Below are 18,103 nucleotides of genomic sequence, written 5' to 3'. Positions count from 1 at the left end.
TAAATAAATTTATAGCCGAAAAAAACTTTTTAGTTTTAAAGTAGTCACTGAAAATATCTGATAAAGTAAAAATTACGGTAAAGACTTAACTGCCTCGGGGAAGCAATTTCAAACCAAATTCAAACATTTTATTTTTCAATTTTGACGGGTTGTGATAGACCGCAAACGGAAATAAGAACACGGGCTTGATTGACAATTTTCGGGAAAACGTGACGTTTATTATATAACACACGGGGGGTGGGGGAGAAAGGGGTCGGGTTTGATTCATCCAATCACAAACATCTAACAAGGTAACAACGAAATTTTCCTAACACATAGAAGATAAGAGGACAAGAACAGAGAGTAACTGGGGTGGTTGCGGTTGAATCACATTTTGTTGCTGCTGCTGCTTTCGGCAATTTGCATGTTCGTGTTAGTTAATTCTATTATTTTTTTTTACTTATATTATTTTATTAGCTATTCGGCATGTCAAACTTTTTATCGAATTTCAAAGAATTTTTGGTGGTAAGTTTGTTCGTGTGATCAGGTGATTCTATTCGAAGGAGAAAAAAAGTGTATCACAAAGTGTGGTTCGGTTCGTTTCTGTGTGGTCCTGACTTTTGCTTGTTTTCAATGCTAATATTTTTTTTCGGTAGTGTCCTCGTGGTGCCTTCTGCAGCTACGGCAAACAACCACGTGGTACACGGGGCTGTGGTTGTGACTGTCGCGCGCGCTTTTCAAGGTGAGTGTCGTGCTTGCCGTCGAAGGTGCCAAATTCTAGTTCAAATAGAATCCAATTCTAAATCTACAACAAAACGAAAAACAAAAAAAAAAACACAAAATAATCAACAACGGATTCTTTTTTGCTCACTCTGTGAACCGTTCGTGGTTCGCTTCACGGACTTGGCGAGCTTTTCGTCGGCCATGATATTGCTGTTGCTGTAGTGGCTGTGAAAATGGTTGAAATTTTTTGTTGAATTTTAGCTTGGGCCGATTTACACTGATTTTTTTCGTAGGTTTTCCAATACACTATAACACAGACAGCCGCGGCAGAATAACATTGGGTTTTTTTCTGTAATTTAATTTTGATACGACGAGATCGATCATCTTTTGAAATAACATTACTTCTTGTCCTCGATGGCGGGCTTTCCGGTGTGCCAGATCGGCACAAACTTTTCCACCTTGGGCGCTGGCAGGCCGATCCGGGGGGCAGTGACGGTCAGGACACCGTCCGAGGATAGCGAGGACACGATCAGATTTGCGTCGTAGCCAACTGTAAAAGTACGATTGAGAAATAAATTGATTAAATACAAAAACAAAATCAATTGATTATTTTAAATCATTGATTAATACTAATTATGTATCTCATTTTATTTTAATATTCTTACTAGGACTGTTTGTTCTCGTTAGTACCGTTAGCATTGTTAGCATTTCGATTTATTTTTGGATTATTTTCCAACTGGTGAAGTTATTCTAAAGATTATTATTTTAAAAACATGTACTGGAGTAAGCCACACAAAGTCCATGCACTTTTATTGAAAAAAAATTTTTTTTTGGATAGTGTTTTGTTTAAAAATTCTTAGTTTGAATTCTGGGGTGACTTTGATAGTCATTTAAACTGAATTCGAAGCACGAGTCAAAAGTTTTCTCATTTTAAATAGAATCAGTTCTACTGAAAATGACTATAAATTTGGAGATTTTTATTGTATAATGTTTCAAAAACACATAATATATATCATTTACAAACTTGTTTTACTTTCTGCTAGCGAAAAATTGTCCAAAAAATTCGAAAATGCGTACCGTTTTCCGATTCAAAATCTTTTTCATTGAGAAAATCATGACACTTTGAGAAGATTAAAATAATGCTATACATCAACATTTTCTTAATTATTGTTAACTAACTTTTTAAACTTTCAAAATTTTATGAAGAACTTGAGTAACTTTGAACACTTCTCTACCACGGTCAGTATGATTCTATACCATTCCGTAAGTATTTAATTTGTACTCTTTAGTTTGCGGAAAAATCTCAAACCTATCAAAGTCACCCCGTTTTACGGTCACAATAATTACAGTGCCTTCTGTTTTGAATTAAACAGCTGTTGAAAAATCACATCTCGGTTAGATTAATTCAGTACAAATAGTTAAATTTGTTCTAAAATTGGTCAGTGGGTGTCCATAAACGACGAATTTTTCATAACCTCATATTGTTGCCCCACCATCCTCGAGGATTTGGGCACGCTAGCGGTCCGTAGGCTCCCGGCAGCAATAAAAAAAATCAAAAATCAAATTGTGAAACCAAATACGTTATAAATTTTTACAGTTATGGTACTTTCAAAAACTTACAAAATAGGGGAGAGTGGGGAGACTTGATCCCCTTTTTTTGTATCGCACATAACTCTGTCAATTTCTCACAAAACTATGATCTTTTTGCATGAATTGAAAGCTTAAACATTCAACTATGTTTTGCTGATAAGAGTATTTCATCAGATAAACTCTTCGAATCATGCCAAGCGTTTTAAAAAAATATTTTAAACCGGCATTTTCAAAATGTTGGGGGTAACTTGATCCCCCTTTCAACATTTTGAAGAAATCTTAAGCAAAATGTTTCTTATTCATCCAAACTTTTAATTTTCTATAAGTTACATCAATTTCACATTAAACCTGTACGTTTGTGTTCAAAATATAACAAGTTTAGCATGCAAAATATTTAAAAACATAAAATTTTCTTTTTTAGACCAAAATTGAGCATGTTTACAAAAGCTGGTAATTTTTGTTTACAAAACTTTTGAAAAATGGTTCAAACTGCAGTAAGTTATATACAACTATACTAAAGAAAACTATGTACGAAAACCCAGCCCAATTATTTAATCTTGAGGCTGATTCCAGTGACTGTAAAAATGCAGGGATCAAGTCTCCCTAAATGCACTTTTTTAAACAATTGATTGTAAAAATAGTATGACGATAAATTTAAAGTCAAATGCGTAAGGGTTTTGGAGTTGATATGTTTATCAAACAATTCCTTTTAAAAAATATTTTTTTGAATAATTTTTGAGTGTTTTCTATACTTATCAAAACAAAGAAAAAAGATCTCTTGGAAGTTTTTTGCAGCACTTCTTAGAAAAATGTGTGTAACTCAATCTAAACAATTTTTTTTTTCTTTGTTTTCTACAATGAGTTTTAGTCAATTTCGCACAACTTTCTAGAACAAAGCTAATTTTTTTACCCACATTCTGACGAGATACAGGCTTGGGATCAAGTCTCCCCACTCTATCCTACCTATTATTTTTTAATATTTTTTCAGAAGTTTTACGATTTCTACCGATAAAATGATCTTGATATTTAGAACACTATTTAAATATTATCTCCTCAACCCCCCATAAACCAGAATATCGAAACATTTAAATAATAATTATTATAGAATTGATTACGAAAATTAGATTTTGAAATTAAACGTGATTGATTGAAACCTCAAAAAAATATGTTTCAAATATAAAAAAAAATGTTATTTGGTTTTAAGAAATAAAGATAGAAAGTTAGTTTCTTTTTATTTATTTGAATTATGAATTGCATAAAAATATATATTTTTCAATTGTTTCAGTCCCACAGCTGGAGCTTGTCAGCGCATAGGTAAAAAACAGTGCTGTTAAACGTTTAAATTAACGACGTTTAACTTAACGGAATCGTTAAAAGTTAACCTAAACGTGAACGCGAACGGAGCCTACGTTGATCTTAACGAGAACGCGAACGGAACGCGTTAATTAACGCCGTTAATTAACGTCGTTAATTAACGCGTTAATCCTTCTGAGGCCCCGACTTTGAAGGCCTGTATCTCCCAAACGGTAACATCTAGCGGGTTACTTCCAGTTGCATTTACGGGCATTAACTGTGACTATGAGTTCCCGGTGAGGTTATTTGTCCAAAGTTACCACCGGTTCCGGCAACCCGGAACATCCGTCAAGCATGTTTTTTTAAAGCTTTTGTCATTCAATCGACATTTGAGCCAATGTTATGAAACGTTGTTTGTAGTACATAGGTACACTGACTACCTTGGGTCAGTTCAGGTCATCTGTGGCCACTCCGGAACCGATTCCATGGTACCACGCAAATGGTTCCGATGATTGTGATATTCAAAAGTCGACATGTTGCTTATCAAATTTAGTGGAATGAAACTCATTAATCAGCTATTATCATGCCGGTGTCCTTTGACCCGATCGGACCACTCCGGAACCGGTTACCGGAGACCGGAGGAAGTGTAGTGAGTATAGGAAAAGTCCTTTCATGCGACATATCAAACTTCATGAAATTGAAAATTATGTCCACTTAGATGCATGTCGATTAGCCTGTCCCATTTTGAGGTCATGTCGAGGAATTTCAGGTGCTCACTTCTTAAATGATAGATTATGATGTTAGGAACAATGTTTTCTTAGACAAGAAAAAATAATAAAATACTTTCTCGCACCCCCTAGACGATTTACTGAAAAAAGTCACTTTTTTGAACAAATTTTCTAAAATCGCTTGGAATCAATACAAAAACTGTTTCGATCAGGTGTGTATTATCTTCAAACGATAGGTTTTTGTCCATAGATTAAGATGCACTATCAATATTGGACCAAAATTTAAGTTTTTGGACTCTCCCAGGCGGATTTGTGTCGAAAAAATCGCATTTTTTCGAAACTTTTTTCAGAAATGTTCATTTAATTTAGGGTAGCCTATTTTTCCCAGTGAAACTAATAGATGCAGCTTGTAGGAAATTTCATGGCGAACATTTTTCCCTCTGAGAAAATGCAATTTCGACACTCCAGAGCCAAGATATTTGAGTTTTAGTGAGGAAAAAGTGCCAATTTTCAAAATTTCTCAGAATTCAGAAGCAAGGCCTACTAATTACACGATATAGCAAGCATATGTCTCAAAGGTCAGGGTATGCTTTTTATAGTGATTTTGGCCGCTGAATCCGAATCTGAAATCAAATTTCGTGTAAACAGTGATGTTTTGGAGCTACACCCTTTTGGAATGTTATTTGCGTGTTTAAGAGGCAGTTTTTGTAAATATTGCTCGGTTTGTTCTAGAGGTCGTATTGAGGTGCTCCGATTTGGATGAAACTTTCAGCGTTTGTTTGTCTATACATGAGATGAACTCATGCCAAATATGAGCCCTCTACGACAAAGGGAAGTGGGGTAAAACGGGCATTGAAGTTTTAAGTCCAAAAAATATATAAAATCTTAAAATTGCTCGCATTTTAGTAAAACTTCATCAATTCCAACTCTCTTAGATGCATTCAAAAGGTCTTTTGAAGCACTTCAAAATGAGCCATAGACATCCAGGATTGGCATTGAAGTTTGAATTTTCCGAGGATTTCGAATATGACAAAAGTGAGACTAAAAGGTGCCGCTATGGATGCAGGACAATAACTAACGTTGTAAAATGTTTGTTATAGAAAAATCGAAAAACTATGAGAAAAACTGCATTGGCCAAAAAGTTATTTCCGTAGGCTTATAGTCTATGAAACTACCAATCTTTTGACCTCTGGGAGTATGGGTGTTGGAGGCTGTTGCAAAAAGATATTGAGGTTTAAAATAAAAAAAACATTTTTAACAGTAATTTGCAAAAGCTATGAGAAAAAGTTAAACCAATCCTGGATGTCTATGGCTCATTTTGAAGTGCTTCAAAAGACCTTTCGAATGCATTTAAGAGAGTTGGAATTGATGAAGTTTTACGGAAATGCGAGCAATTTTAAGATTTTATATATTTTTTGGACTTAAAACTTCAATGCCCGTTTTACCCCACTTCCCTTTGTCGTAGAGGGCTCATATTTGGCATGAGTTCATCTCATGTATAGACAAACAAACGCTGAAAGTTTCATCCAAATCGGAGCACCTCAATACGACCTCTAGAACAAACCGAGCAATATTTACAAAAACTGCCTCTTAAACACGCAAATAACATTCCAAAAGGGTGTAGCTCCAAAACATCACTGTTTACACGAAATTTGATTTCAGATTCGGATTCAGCGGCCAAAATTACTATAAAAAAGCATACCCTGACCTTTGAGACATATGCTTGCTATATCGTGTAATTAGTAGGCCTTGCTTCTGAATTCTGAGAAATTTTGAAAATTGGCACTTTTTTCCTCATTAAAACTCAAATATCTCGGCTCTGGAGTGTCGAAATTGCATTTTCTCAGAGGGAAAAATGTTCGCCATGAAATTTCCTACAAGCTGCATCTATTAGTTTCACTGGAAAAAAAGGCTACCCTAAATTAAATGAACATTTCTGAAAAAAGTTTCGAAAAAATGCGATTTTTTCGACACAAATCCGCCTGGGAGAGTCCAAAAACTTAAATTTTGGTCCAATATTGATAGTGCATCTTAATCTATGGACAAAACCTATCGTTTGAAGATAATACACACCTGATCGAAACAGTTTTTGTATTGATTCCAAGCGATTTTAGAAAATTTGTTCAAAAAAGTGACTTTTTTCAGTAAATCGACTAGGGGGTGCGAGAAAGTATTTTATTATTTTTTCTTGTCTAAGAAAACATTGTTCCTAACATCATAATCTATCATTTAAGAAGTGAGCACCTGAAATTCCTCGACAAGACCTCAAAATGGGACAGGCTAATGTCGATGCCTTATGATTCAATATGTAGATTTTTTATTTTATTCAGGAAATATACACATACACTTTTGTATTGGTTCCGGTTGACCAGCCTTTAAACTCCAGTGCGCTTGCAGTTTGTAGGCTACAAGATGGTACGCAGTTGGAGTCCCATTGCACTGCATCCAAGTAGGCCAAGTAGCCAGCTGAATTGTTTAGGTTTGACACTCTCAAAGAGCCAGTAGTTGCTGTTTATTACGTCAATTGTCAAATTTGCCTGATTTTTAGTTCAAGGCCTCCTAGATTGCGTTACGGAACCACTTCTGAATGTTCTGTCAATGATTTTAAAACCAGCCAACCAATACAAGTGTATAGCCACAAAGTAACACAGAGCGAGCAGTCCAAATAAATGTCATTTTATTTTTTGGCTCCATAAGGTTTGCTGGTAGCAGGCGTGCGATGTACCTGCGATGGGGGAAGCACTGTGGCCTCCAATGGCCGATTCCGGAAGGATCAACCCTGTTGACGTCAGTTTGGCCTTCATTGGTTATAATTTTCAATTTCATGAAGTTTGATATGTCGCGTGAAAGGACTTTTCCTATACTCACTACACTTTCTCCGGTCACCGGTAACCGGTTCCGGATTAGTCCGATCGGGTCAAAGGGCACCGGCATTATAATAGATTATTAATGATTTTCATTTGACTAAATTTGATAAGCAACATGTCGACCTTTGAACATCACAATCATCGGAACCATTTGCATGGTACCATGGAATCGGTTCCGGAGTGGCCACAGATGCCCTGAACTGCCCAAGGTAGTCAGTGTACCTATGTACTGCAAACAACGTTTCATAACATTGGCTCAAATGTCGATTGAATGACAAAAGCTTTAAAAAAATATACTTGACGGATGTTCCGGGTTGCCGGAACCGGTGGTAACTTTGGACAAATAACCTCACCGGGAACTCATAGTCACAGTTAATGCCCGTAAAATGCAACTGGAAGTAACCCGCTAGATGTTACCGTTTGGGAGATACAGGCCTTCAAAGTCGGGGCCTCAGAAGGATTAACGCGTTAATTAACGACGTTAATTAACGGCGTTAATTAACGCGTTCCGTTCGCGTTCTCGTTAAGATCAACGTAGGCTCCGTTCGCGTTCTCGTTAATTTTAACGATTAACGGACGCGTTAACGTTAATTAACGTTTAACAGCACTGGTCCCCACGCTTCTTCCTCCCCTGTAGATTCAGAATTGTGTTGTTGTTCGAACACTCAGTGCTCAAACTCAACCCAATTACGAGTCATCTCTGCGATACGGCTTTACGCAGTAGGCCTGGCCGCTTTAACGCTTGTGATGTTTCAATGCATTCCGATGCAATGGTGCACTACAAATGTTAATAAATGACAAGAAGAGTGCTAGGCGTCATCTAACCTAAGGCACTCTCCAGGATCCCTTCGAAAGATTGGCTTTGATTAATTCTTTAATTTTTTATTTTTTAATTCATTAATTCTTTAATTCTTTAAGTCATTAGTGCTTGTTTAATTCTATTATTTTTTCAGGCCGATGCAAAGTTTTTGTCCCTCGGCTCTGGCAGGGGTCAATGTGGGGGAGGGTCTGTTTTAAAAAATAAAATAAAAATGTAAATATTGAAATAACAAGCCATACAGTTTCAGCATTTGCATGGAAAAAAGTGCTTTTTACAATAGTCAGTTTTGCAATCATTATTTTTTGAAAAATTTAAAATTTGATGAAAACATCAATTTTAGCGAAAAAATAAATTAAACATCAAAATTTTTCTAAAATTAAAAAAAAATAACTCAAACATTTTCAGCTGAGTGTACTTAAATTTCCATTGAAATTTTGAAGTTTTTTGAAAAAATATTTTTTACCAGTCTTATTCCAGCCAAATATTTCATTCATTCACAATACGCTTGCAAAAAGTGTACAACTTGTTTCAATTCCTATCTAAAAAAAGAAGCTTGTCTGATGATATTTTTACTGATAATACGATAAAACACATCATTATCCTCAATTTATTGCTATTAAGTAATATGTCTCAAATTCCACAAGTGTGACAAAAATGACTTTAGTTTAAATACTCGCTCAAAAAGGAAAATTGCATTGTTCTTCATATTTTGCCCGCAAATAGCAAGGAATTTTCCAACAACAAACATTCAACCCAGCCAGAAAATCACCGTATCCAGCATTACCGAATGAAGTGAAGTGGGCACAATCCGATACCAAAAACGAAGCAAAAAAAATACACCCACGTGGTATCTCTCTCCGTATTTGTCTATCCAAATGCCAATCACAAAACAAAACCATATTTATAACAGTCCGTGTGGATGAATCTTGGCGAATTCTTACCCCGTTTGGATGTTATTTGTCTGCGTTGAGCTTTATGCACAGACACACAGATATGGGAATTTTGCATTCAGTATTACAGCCCAAACTAAACGATGGAGCGAAACCAAGTGTTGCGTGACTGCGAAAACTTATCCACTTCGTTGCTCTTGCCCAGCCGATAGTTTCCTCTCGAGAATTTTTCTGAGGGAGAGGGTAACATCGGACAAATTGTTAAAGAGCTGCGCTTCCAAGTTAGAATTTCTTTGCAATTTTTAAGCTAAGGTCAAGGATATAACCACATTTGCATGCGTTGGAAATTAAAAATTATTAAGACAGCAAATAAAGCATACCCATTCTTCAACATTGAAAATTTGTCATTAGTTGCTGTGGAAATGTTTGCATGAGAATTAAAAAACTTCAATTTGCCTGTGTCTTTTTGTTGAAACTGTTACTCAGCATCCAGAGATCCAAGTTTGAATGCATCTTAGGCAATTTTCTAGCAACTTTTTTGAACATTTCGGAACACGGTCACCAATAGTCACTAATCGAAAAATCATAAAACTGAAAAACTGTAAATAGGGGAACTATACCCTTTCTCAGCCTATTTCTATTATCGGCCTATCAGCACTTTGATCATGAATTACAGCTTATATAAAGTGTTTTTGACTGTTCCAAAGTAATAAATAGCTCAAATAAAAGTGAGCAAGCAACTCTCCATTGTTGAAACATCTGAAAGTGTTGATTTAATAGCAGAAACGGCAAAAGTGATGAGAATTGGTCGAACGGCTTAGTGTGATTAAAATGGGTATATTTCCCCTATTTCACTGAAATCATACTTTCGGTACCGTCATCTGGGGCAAATCGGGACACATGGGGCGAATTGGGACAGCTGTTTTAGCAATGTTGCAGTTTAATAATTTGATATCATTGAGTGGTTTCGGGTAGACCAGATTCAGAGCAACATCCATTTCCAAATTAGAAGCTTTTAACTGCTCTAAAACGTACTGTCCCTGTTCAAACTGTAGTCCCAATTCACCCCAGATGACGGTAGCTATATCTTGGCACTTTAACAAAAAATCTGTAAAGTACATTTAAATTGATAATTCAATTTTACACCAAAAAATGGGGTCAAAAATTTGTTATGGATAAAATACCGATTTTTCCAAAAATCACAATATTTTCAAAAAAACTCGGCAATACCTCATCAATACCTACAAATTTGCCGAAGAATCGAACAATTCCTTCAAAAGTTACAGATTTTAAAATATTGACGTACCATTTTTGTATAGGGCGTAAAATTTTCCCGGGGTTTGAAATAGTAGTTTATGCAACAAGTTGCAAAAAGAGGATTTTTTCAGCACGAGTCGTACATTTATCCAACGAGATTCACCGAGTTGGATAAATACGAAGAGTGCTGAAAAAATCAAGTTTTGCAACGAGTTCCATACAACATTTTTTGCAATTCCAAAAAACACACACTGAGTGAAATTTTGTGTCAAATTTTCATGTATTTTGTCAATAAATCGTTTAAATTAAAAAAATGTTGAAAAGTGTTACTTTTCGAAACAAGTGCTGAAAAGTTCAACTTTTCAGCACCCATTTGAGTGCTGAAAAGTAGAACTTTTCAGCATTTATTTTGAAAAGTGTTGCTATTCGATTCTGTTATTTTTGGTACAGAAAAGTAGGCTATTTCGTCGTTCAAGAATGACAGGAAAAGTAAGTAGTTTCACGACGGAATTGCAAAAATATATTTTTAAAATCCCGGGAATTGCCAGGATCTAGGATTTTTTTCAACACAGTCATAAAACCCATGTTTTCATTATATTTGTTATAATTTTCAAGCTTAAAGTCATAAAATTAGCTCAATACTATTGATTGGTTATAATCTACCATTCAATCTTAACAAGGGCAATGGTTTTTAGATAGCTTAAAATCAATTAAAAATGTTTTTTTGTGTTTTTTTTTTTTTGTTGTGCTTTGGATTTAGAAAAAAAATGTGCTTTGGATTCAAAATTTTAAATCCAATGAGTTTTCTTTTTTGTGCATGCCTAGACTGCCCATGTTCGCATGAATGTCCCATATGCAAAATCAGCAAGCTGAGAAAAACGCATTTGAGGTTTGCCCGGTTTGCCCCACACATAAGGCTACGTGTTAAGTTTTCGCGAGAAAAACTGGATTTCTTCCAGATTTCTAGAACAAAGTAGTGGAAGTTATAGGCTTTTCTGAAAGAGCACACGATTTTGGACCAAACTACATCAATAGCTAAAAAACGATGAAGATGTACATTTTATATAATTAATTTTACAAATTATCTTTAACACCTAAACTCCCAAGCTTGAGAAAAAGGGAAATTCTTTTGGAAATACCCCCCTTTTCTAGAGCTTGACAATTTAGGTGGTCAGCTCACTACCACCAACTGGGGAAAATCGGGACTACAGTCTGAAAAAGATACAGGAGATTGTAGAGCAATAAATTTGAAAATCGGTGTACTATTTTTTTGTTCTGTTTCTGTTTTAAACGAAATCATTAGAAAAATAAAAACATTATGCAAAAAATTGGCTTAAACACCTGCTTTAATTCGATACATTAAAAAAAATGTCCTTATTTGCCCTAGATGCCGGTGTTCGATGAAAAATAATTAAATATGATGTTTTTTACGTAAAAAAATGCTTTAACAATCTTATCGATAACTATGTATTCAACTGTTCAGCTTTTTAGTCTAATGTTTATTTCCACAACCAAATCTGAATTTCCAGACCATAATTTGTTTTTTTTCAATTTCGGGAATTCCCTGGACAAAATATAAAAATTCCCATAATTCGGGTATTACCGGATTTCAAAAAATCCCGGGATTTTTGTCCCGAGAATTCTCGGGATGATGGACAGTTGTCAAAATTGTATGGAGACAATAGGGTAATAAAGTCCCATATACATTTTTACGTACTTCGGTAAAAACACTATCCTAACAAATTTTTGATCTTTTTGTTTCATGTAAAAGCAAAAAAAAATACAAGACAACATTCTTTCGATGAATCAACTATTGTCTCCTTGAAACGAGCTGTCAAGTAGCACCTTTTCTCTCAAGAATGGCCGCGATGCTATATTCTTTTTAAATAAATTTTATATTATTTGCGGTCGTACAAAGGGTCATTTTAATCAGAAAAATAAGTTTTATTGTTGAGAAAAATTATACCGCTTAATTTTAGGACCCAATTAGTATTCCAAACAAAATGTTTTGTTGATTCAAATAAGCCTTATTTTACAGCGTGATACACTAAAAGATGCTTTAACGATTTTCAGAATTCATAATCATCAAAATGATCGTGCACACTTGTGACACGTGATAGACGGAATCGACGCAACACCTTATAATGTGGCATGTCATTCATGTCGTCGGAAAATGTGGAAAAAGTTTCCAATTTTTACATATTTTTTAAAGGAAATTCATCTTCTGTTTTTTGAAAAAAATACTGAGTCGTTTAAACCATTGATTTGAGGTTATTTTAGTTTACATTATTTACTGTTGAGCAGTTCTCCACGAAATCGATGTTTTTCTTTAATTTAAATTTTTGTATTTTTTAATCCAGCTTTGGTGCTTTCGGTATGCCCACAGAAGCCATTTTGCATTACAGTGAAACCTCTTTTTACGTTACGTTTTCCTATTTTGTCGATTTCTCTGGAATGACGCAACATTTTTGCAATCTTTTAGAAACAATTTGTAGGTTTTGTTCAGATCTACAAAATACTTTTTGAAGCTTGCAAAAATTCTGTATGGTTTTAGAGAAATCGACGAAAAGAAAAGCGTGACTTATTTTAAATTATTTTATTGATTAAATATTGAAAAATAAACATAATCCTAATTTCACATTAATTCAGCAAGCATTGGAAAAACTCATTCACCTTTCCAAAAAAAAACTACACGTGTTCGGTGACCCCAAAGGTATTTTTTGCCACGACAAATCGAAAAGATTTATTTGGTGTTGTTTCTTTTAGAATCAATAATTTGCTAAAACCAGGAACCATGCCCATGCCAAACTATAAAATAAACTCAAAGGTGACTAAATATCAAAATTTAGATTATAAATTTATAACAGAATGTAATATATTCCATCCAATCCCAAATAACGATTTTGAATCCCTTAAAATTAAATTACTTAAGCCTCTGTTTTCCACCATCCCCTAAAAATACTCACTCGGGATCATGTAACGCCTCGAGAACTGCCTCGCCACATATCCCAGCTCGTCTCGTTTTTCCTCGTGCTTGCCCTCGATGGTCACGTACTTATCCGTTTTACGAACGGTCACTTCATGAGGTGCAAATTGGTGCACATCCACCTCTATCAAAAACTTCTCCCGGTCCGAATCGACGCGCGAACCGACGTCCCGCAGACTAAAGTAGCGCCACGGACGCCACAGGCTGGACCAACGCAGTGGCGGAAGCGGTGCGTTACGCCAGAAGTACGGATGATCCTCGAGGACCTCCTGGGTGACGGACTTTTCCAGCATGCGGCCGTACAAGGGCAGATCCCAGTCGTCCCACCAGCTACGGTACTGCATCGGAACCAGAGACATGCTGCTGGTGCTGCGGACCAACGGGGCCATCCGAAGATTCGGGGTAGAGTTCGGGGTCGGGTCGGCAAGACGGGGGAAGAATCTCTGCTTTATAAAACTATTTCGCCTGAACGATGAAGATGATGATGGTTATGATATCGTGTAATTATCGATCTAACAGAAAACGGTATAGATATAGAGATTATGAGGATGGATTATTAATAGCAGATGTTCGAGAGCCGATTCCGATTCCTCCTCAATTGCGTCGTAATTTGCAAAAGTAAACGAAAAAGAAAACTTCTAGCCAATTTTCCCCCAAATTCACTCGCGGAACCGGCTCCGGCGGGTTTCACTTTCAAACTGCCGCCACCGACTGCACTTTCACTCTTACCTCACCTCTTCAAGACAAATAACAAAAAAGTGGAAGAAACTTGGCAAGTGGCCCTAGCAGAGAACGCGCGCGCGACTAGACCTGGGACGGGGGAATAAACACTTCCGAATCAGCTGACGGTCGGAACGGTTCTGATGGACTTTGCGCCGGCTCGCTTTCGAGAATTCGCGCGTTTGTTTGCTAGAACCGGAGGAAGTAGGCGACTGTTACGGTCGAGAGCGTCGGAACGACTGTGGAACCAGCAGTGGAATTTTGTGTTTTGATTTTGATGAACTTGAAAACGGAGAAGGGCGCGGTTGGGATTGCTGGGAGAACGCGTGGCCCCGCTACACTCTGCACGCCACGTGGTGCGGCACGAAAGCGAGCAATAACGCGCGCGATTTTGTTGCAGCGGTACAAGTTTGAATGGATAAATTTATTATTAGATTGTCAACCCCCATTGATTTAAGCTGGATACAATACACTGAAAGCCCGACCATGGTAATTTTAAGAACATTTGCTAAAAATGCTGCTTATTAAAATAACTGTTGCTTTTTGGTGAAAGTAAACGCAAAAATGGTAGAATGTACCATGCTTCCACAAAATTGTATGGTAGCAATTACGAATTCATTATCATTCTTTCCATATTGGAGGGTTGAAATTACCATACCGCTCTCGACATAGTAAAACTGACTGCGTTAATCAGTTAATTCAAGCACGGAATGTTTTTAGCAAAAATACGTCGGTGCGTGTTCTCAATTTAACCCTACAATATGGTAGCAACTACCATGGTTGGGTTTTCAGTGTAGATGTTAACATTTTTTTTTTCATTTGACGGCTACAAATGATGGATATGTGTGTGTGTTACAAATCAAGTAACGTCCGACTGGGTAAGAAATTATGAGGAAGTACAGTTCATGTTAGATCTGGAAGATTCTGACATAGATTATCTCGGTCCACAGATCGTTGGACCTTATCTGGCCCCGCCTAAACATAGAAGCAACAGCTTATGCATTGGAAGAAAATTTTGCGGAAAGCCTCCAAAAAGGTTGATCGCTATCAAGCATCGCTGGTACTTCAAATTTGTTCATAGCGATTGATACTAGCATAGAGCATAAAATAGTTTACCTCGCTGTTACATCAAATCAAACCACCTCAATGCTTTGCTAAGCAGCCAATCCAATTTTACATAATCAATATTCTACAGCGTGATCGAAATAGAACAAACAGAAAAAAATACCGAGCTCAATCACATAACGTCAATTGTAATCGCATTAATCATCCCATTCAAAAATTTGCCTCGATGGTTCACGAGACCAAAGTGATCTTCACGGATGATCGGTTCCGCGCGCGCGCGCGCTCCCTCTCGCATATTGTTGGGGTGATTCTCTGGATCAAACGGGTGATGCCCAATCTAAGGGTAAAGGTCGTTTTTTTCTTCCAAGAGACAGAATGCATGATTTATATTATTCGTTTGAAATCAAATAAATTGACATTTATTTCATCTAAGCAACTTTTCAAAAGTATCTCCTCTATCCCTACAGGTAATTTATTTATGCCATAAGTAGCACTGGTTAGCAGCGACGATCACCGCAGCCGCCGTTTGTTTACGCCGTTCTTCCGCTGGCATCGTTCCCAATTCTGGCGAACGGCGGGAGGCGACGAGAGCCCCACCGATGAATCACAGCTTCATAGGTTGATCTGGCTAGAAGGTACTCGTGGGCAATGAAATTACACGTTTATAATTGGATTTTAAACCGCTGTAAACGAATCAGCACTCTTGTAATGCTTGCAAAACTAGTCGCAAAATAACTTTTTTTTTGCCAAATCTTGATTTATAATGTCGGTTTACTAGAATAAGTACTGCAACAGGAGCCATTTAATCAATTTCAATTAAATACACACACACACACACACACACACACACACACACACACACACAAAACTCGTAGTTTTAAACAATAGCTGGCCTAACAGTTTTTTTTATGCTGAGATATAAACAAACTAGTAAATTTTTCGTTTTCGTTATGCGAGAAAAAGTATTATTTTTATATCAAATTTAACCGATATTTGCTGTTTAGATTTAGTTGGTAGCTGGATTTTCTGGCATCTTCTCACGGTCATTGGAAACGGTCGTGGATAGACCTAGGGGTTTTCAATAGACGAATCCAGTTTGAAATGGCCGCTAGGTGGCCAATGGTGTTAGAAATGACAGCTTCCATGATTTTGAATGTGGGAGCTCAGGAAAACTCAATTTTTAAGCAATAAAATGATTATTTATGATAAAAGTATTGATTGATTAGGTACACAAAATGTGTCTAGAATATTATTAAAATAAAAACTGTTCGAAAAATTTGCAATCGAGATAAGTACACCATTCGATTCAGCAGGAATTTTGGGCACCAAAAATATATAGTTTTCATATGTTAAGTATTTTATTTTAAAAGAAAATTAACAAAAAATATGAAAATCCAGACATATAGTATGGGAGCTGTCAAATCTCTCACCATCAAAAAGCAGCGTTGAGCTTTCGCTGGATTTGTCTATTGGAGTGAAAAAGTTCAAGTTGTAGAAAAAATATGGATTATAATTTTGATTTTTAATCATCTCTCCAACATCAGGAATAATTGTTTGAACATGCTCGCAAATTTTTTATTCTGTTGGAAAAATATTATTTTTCTTGAAAAAAGTTTCATTTTTAACCATATGATCACCTCTAATTCTGGCTCGATGCCGCCATCACGCGACCGCGTGCTCCGTTTGTTTGCCAACAAAGCTGCAGCTGGATGGTGAGAAGAAATAAGAGGGGGAGAGGTTTTGACATTTTGATGCCCGCATCTGGCCTGCCGCCTATTTCGTCGTCGTTGAGCCGACGGTCGTTTCCAACGACCGAGTCCAGCAAGGTACTGATCGTACAATACATAGTGTGGGTCTAAAATTAGTTATAAATAATCAGAGATGGCTTTTGAACAATGCAATGTAAAAAAAATTACGTCATATTTTTTGACAAAACATTAAAAAAATGGTACCTGTCAACAAATCCGGGGTCTATTTTTCACATTTTTGAACAGTTGAAAAACGACGAGTTTTTCAATAATTTGTAGCTTGAAGTGGTCATGATTTGAAATTTGGTGTCAACAGGGCTTTTAAGTGAAATTGGATGCCCGATTTCATAGTGTACTCAAAATTCCGAGGTTCAATAAACATATAAAACACAATAGCTTATAGGACACTCTAAAAAAAACTCTAGACTTAGTTCGTAATATTGTGACAACTCGTGAAAAAAAATCCCTTATTTTTATACATCATAATTTTTGTAATTGGATCCTAAAACTCTGGAACCGATTCCAGAAAACCTGCAGATTGTATGGGACAAATTGCGTAAAATCAAATTTTGATCACAGGAGGCAGAATAAGCAAATAAGCTAAAAACCGTGTGAAAACGTCAAGAATCAAAAAAAAAATCAAGACGAAGTTTGTCGTTGTTTGGCATGATTAAAAAAAGTACTGTTGCGTAACGAAAAATTGAGAGGTTTTAAAACCATTTCTTTCTATTTTTTGATGAATGAAAAGTTTTCCGGAATTTTGAGTACGCCATCAAACCGGATGTTTAATAGCAGGCCAAGGAATGATACCTAAGAGCATGCAATGGCACTGATCTTGTTGCGTGCTCTTCGGTTGACGTCCACGTAAGGAACATCCTGGAAGGAGCGTAACTAACTACATCCGTAGTTCTGTTAGATCATCCGAATTATCTTGATCAGAACAGTATAGCTCTGGTTCCTTGCGAGTGTCCTATTTTCTTACCTCCACGTTGGCTTGGTTTTCATGATGACCTAGCTGGTGGCCTGTGGAAACGGATCGTAAACCTTTGACCACCGCGGGTCAGAGTCGAGACGGCTAAAAGAAAGGGGCGCGACAATGTGGGAAAGGGAAGTAATTTGTGATTGTAGACGGTATTGTTTTGATTCGCAGTATGTTGAGTCAACTGCTGTGGATGTACTTGAAACATCGCCCAACGGGGTTTCTCTTTTCTTCATTCTCAGCTACCACCTATCTTCTATTTTTATTTTGCTCCTCTGATTCCCAATTCTTCACTGATTCTTCTATTTCATATCCAACATTTGATTTTAATTTTACTAACTTTTGATTATCATATCTCTCAAAGCTTTTCCACTCTTTTCTATCAATTGATACTGCTGTAACAAACTTTGTTTTGTTTTTTTTTTTCCTTAAAAATATACTTTTCCTTAATGTACTGG

General features: G+C 36.4%; 1 protein-coding gene across 4 annotated transcripts; it reads right to left on the bottom strand.

Annotated features, from left to right (window-relative positions):
* Positions 1-189: 189 nt before the first annotated feature.
* Positions 190-14,104, bottom strand: LOC6037268 (protein lethal(2)essential for life). 4 transcript variants are annotated; one of them, XM_038264289.1, is made up of 4 exons: positions 13,863-14,104; positions 13,114-13,645; positions 1,105-1,252; positions 190-784 (listed from the first exon to the last, which is right to left on the bottom strand). In XM_038264289.1, the coding sequence occupies exons 2-4, from the start codon at positions 13,520-13,522 to the stop codon at positions 757-759; spliced, it is 585 nt and encodes a 194-aa protein (XP_038120217.1). In that variant the 5' UTR covers positions 13,523-13,645; positions 13,863-14,104; the 3' UTR covers positions 190-756. The 4 variants fall into 4 exon arrangements, with proteins under 4 accessions (XP_038120217.1, XP_038120219.1, XP_038120216.1 ...); XM_038264291.1 differs by having other exon boundaries at positions 13,114-13,502; XM_038264288.1 differs by having other exon boundaries at positions 13,868-14,104.
* Between the last annotated feature and the right edge of the window lie 3,999 nt (positions 14,105-18,103).

This window comes from Culex quinquefasciatus, chromosome 3 (assembly GCF_015732765.1).
Source record: "Culex quinquefasciatus strain JHB chromosome 3, VPISU_Cqui_1.0_pri_paternal, whole genome shotgun sequence".
In the NCBI taxonomy this organism is placed as follows: domain Eukaryota; kingdom Metazoa; phylum Arthropoda; class Insecta; order Diptera; family Culicidae; genus Culex; species Culex quinquefasciatus.
The sequence above is the reverse complement of the archived record's forward strand: the minus strand, read 5'-3'. Positions and strand labels throughout refer to the sequence as shown.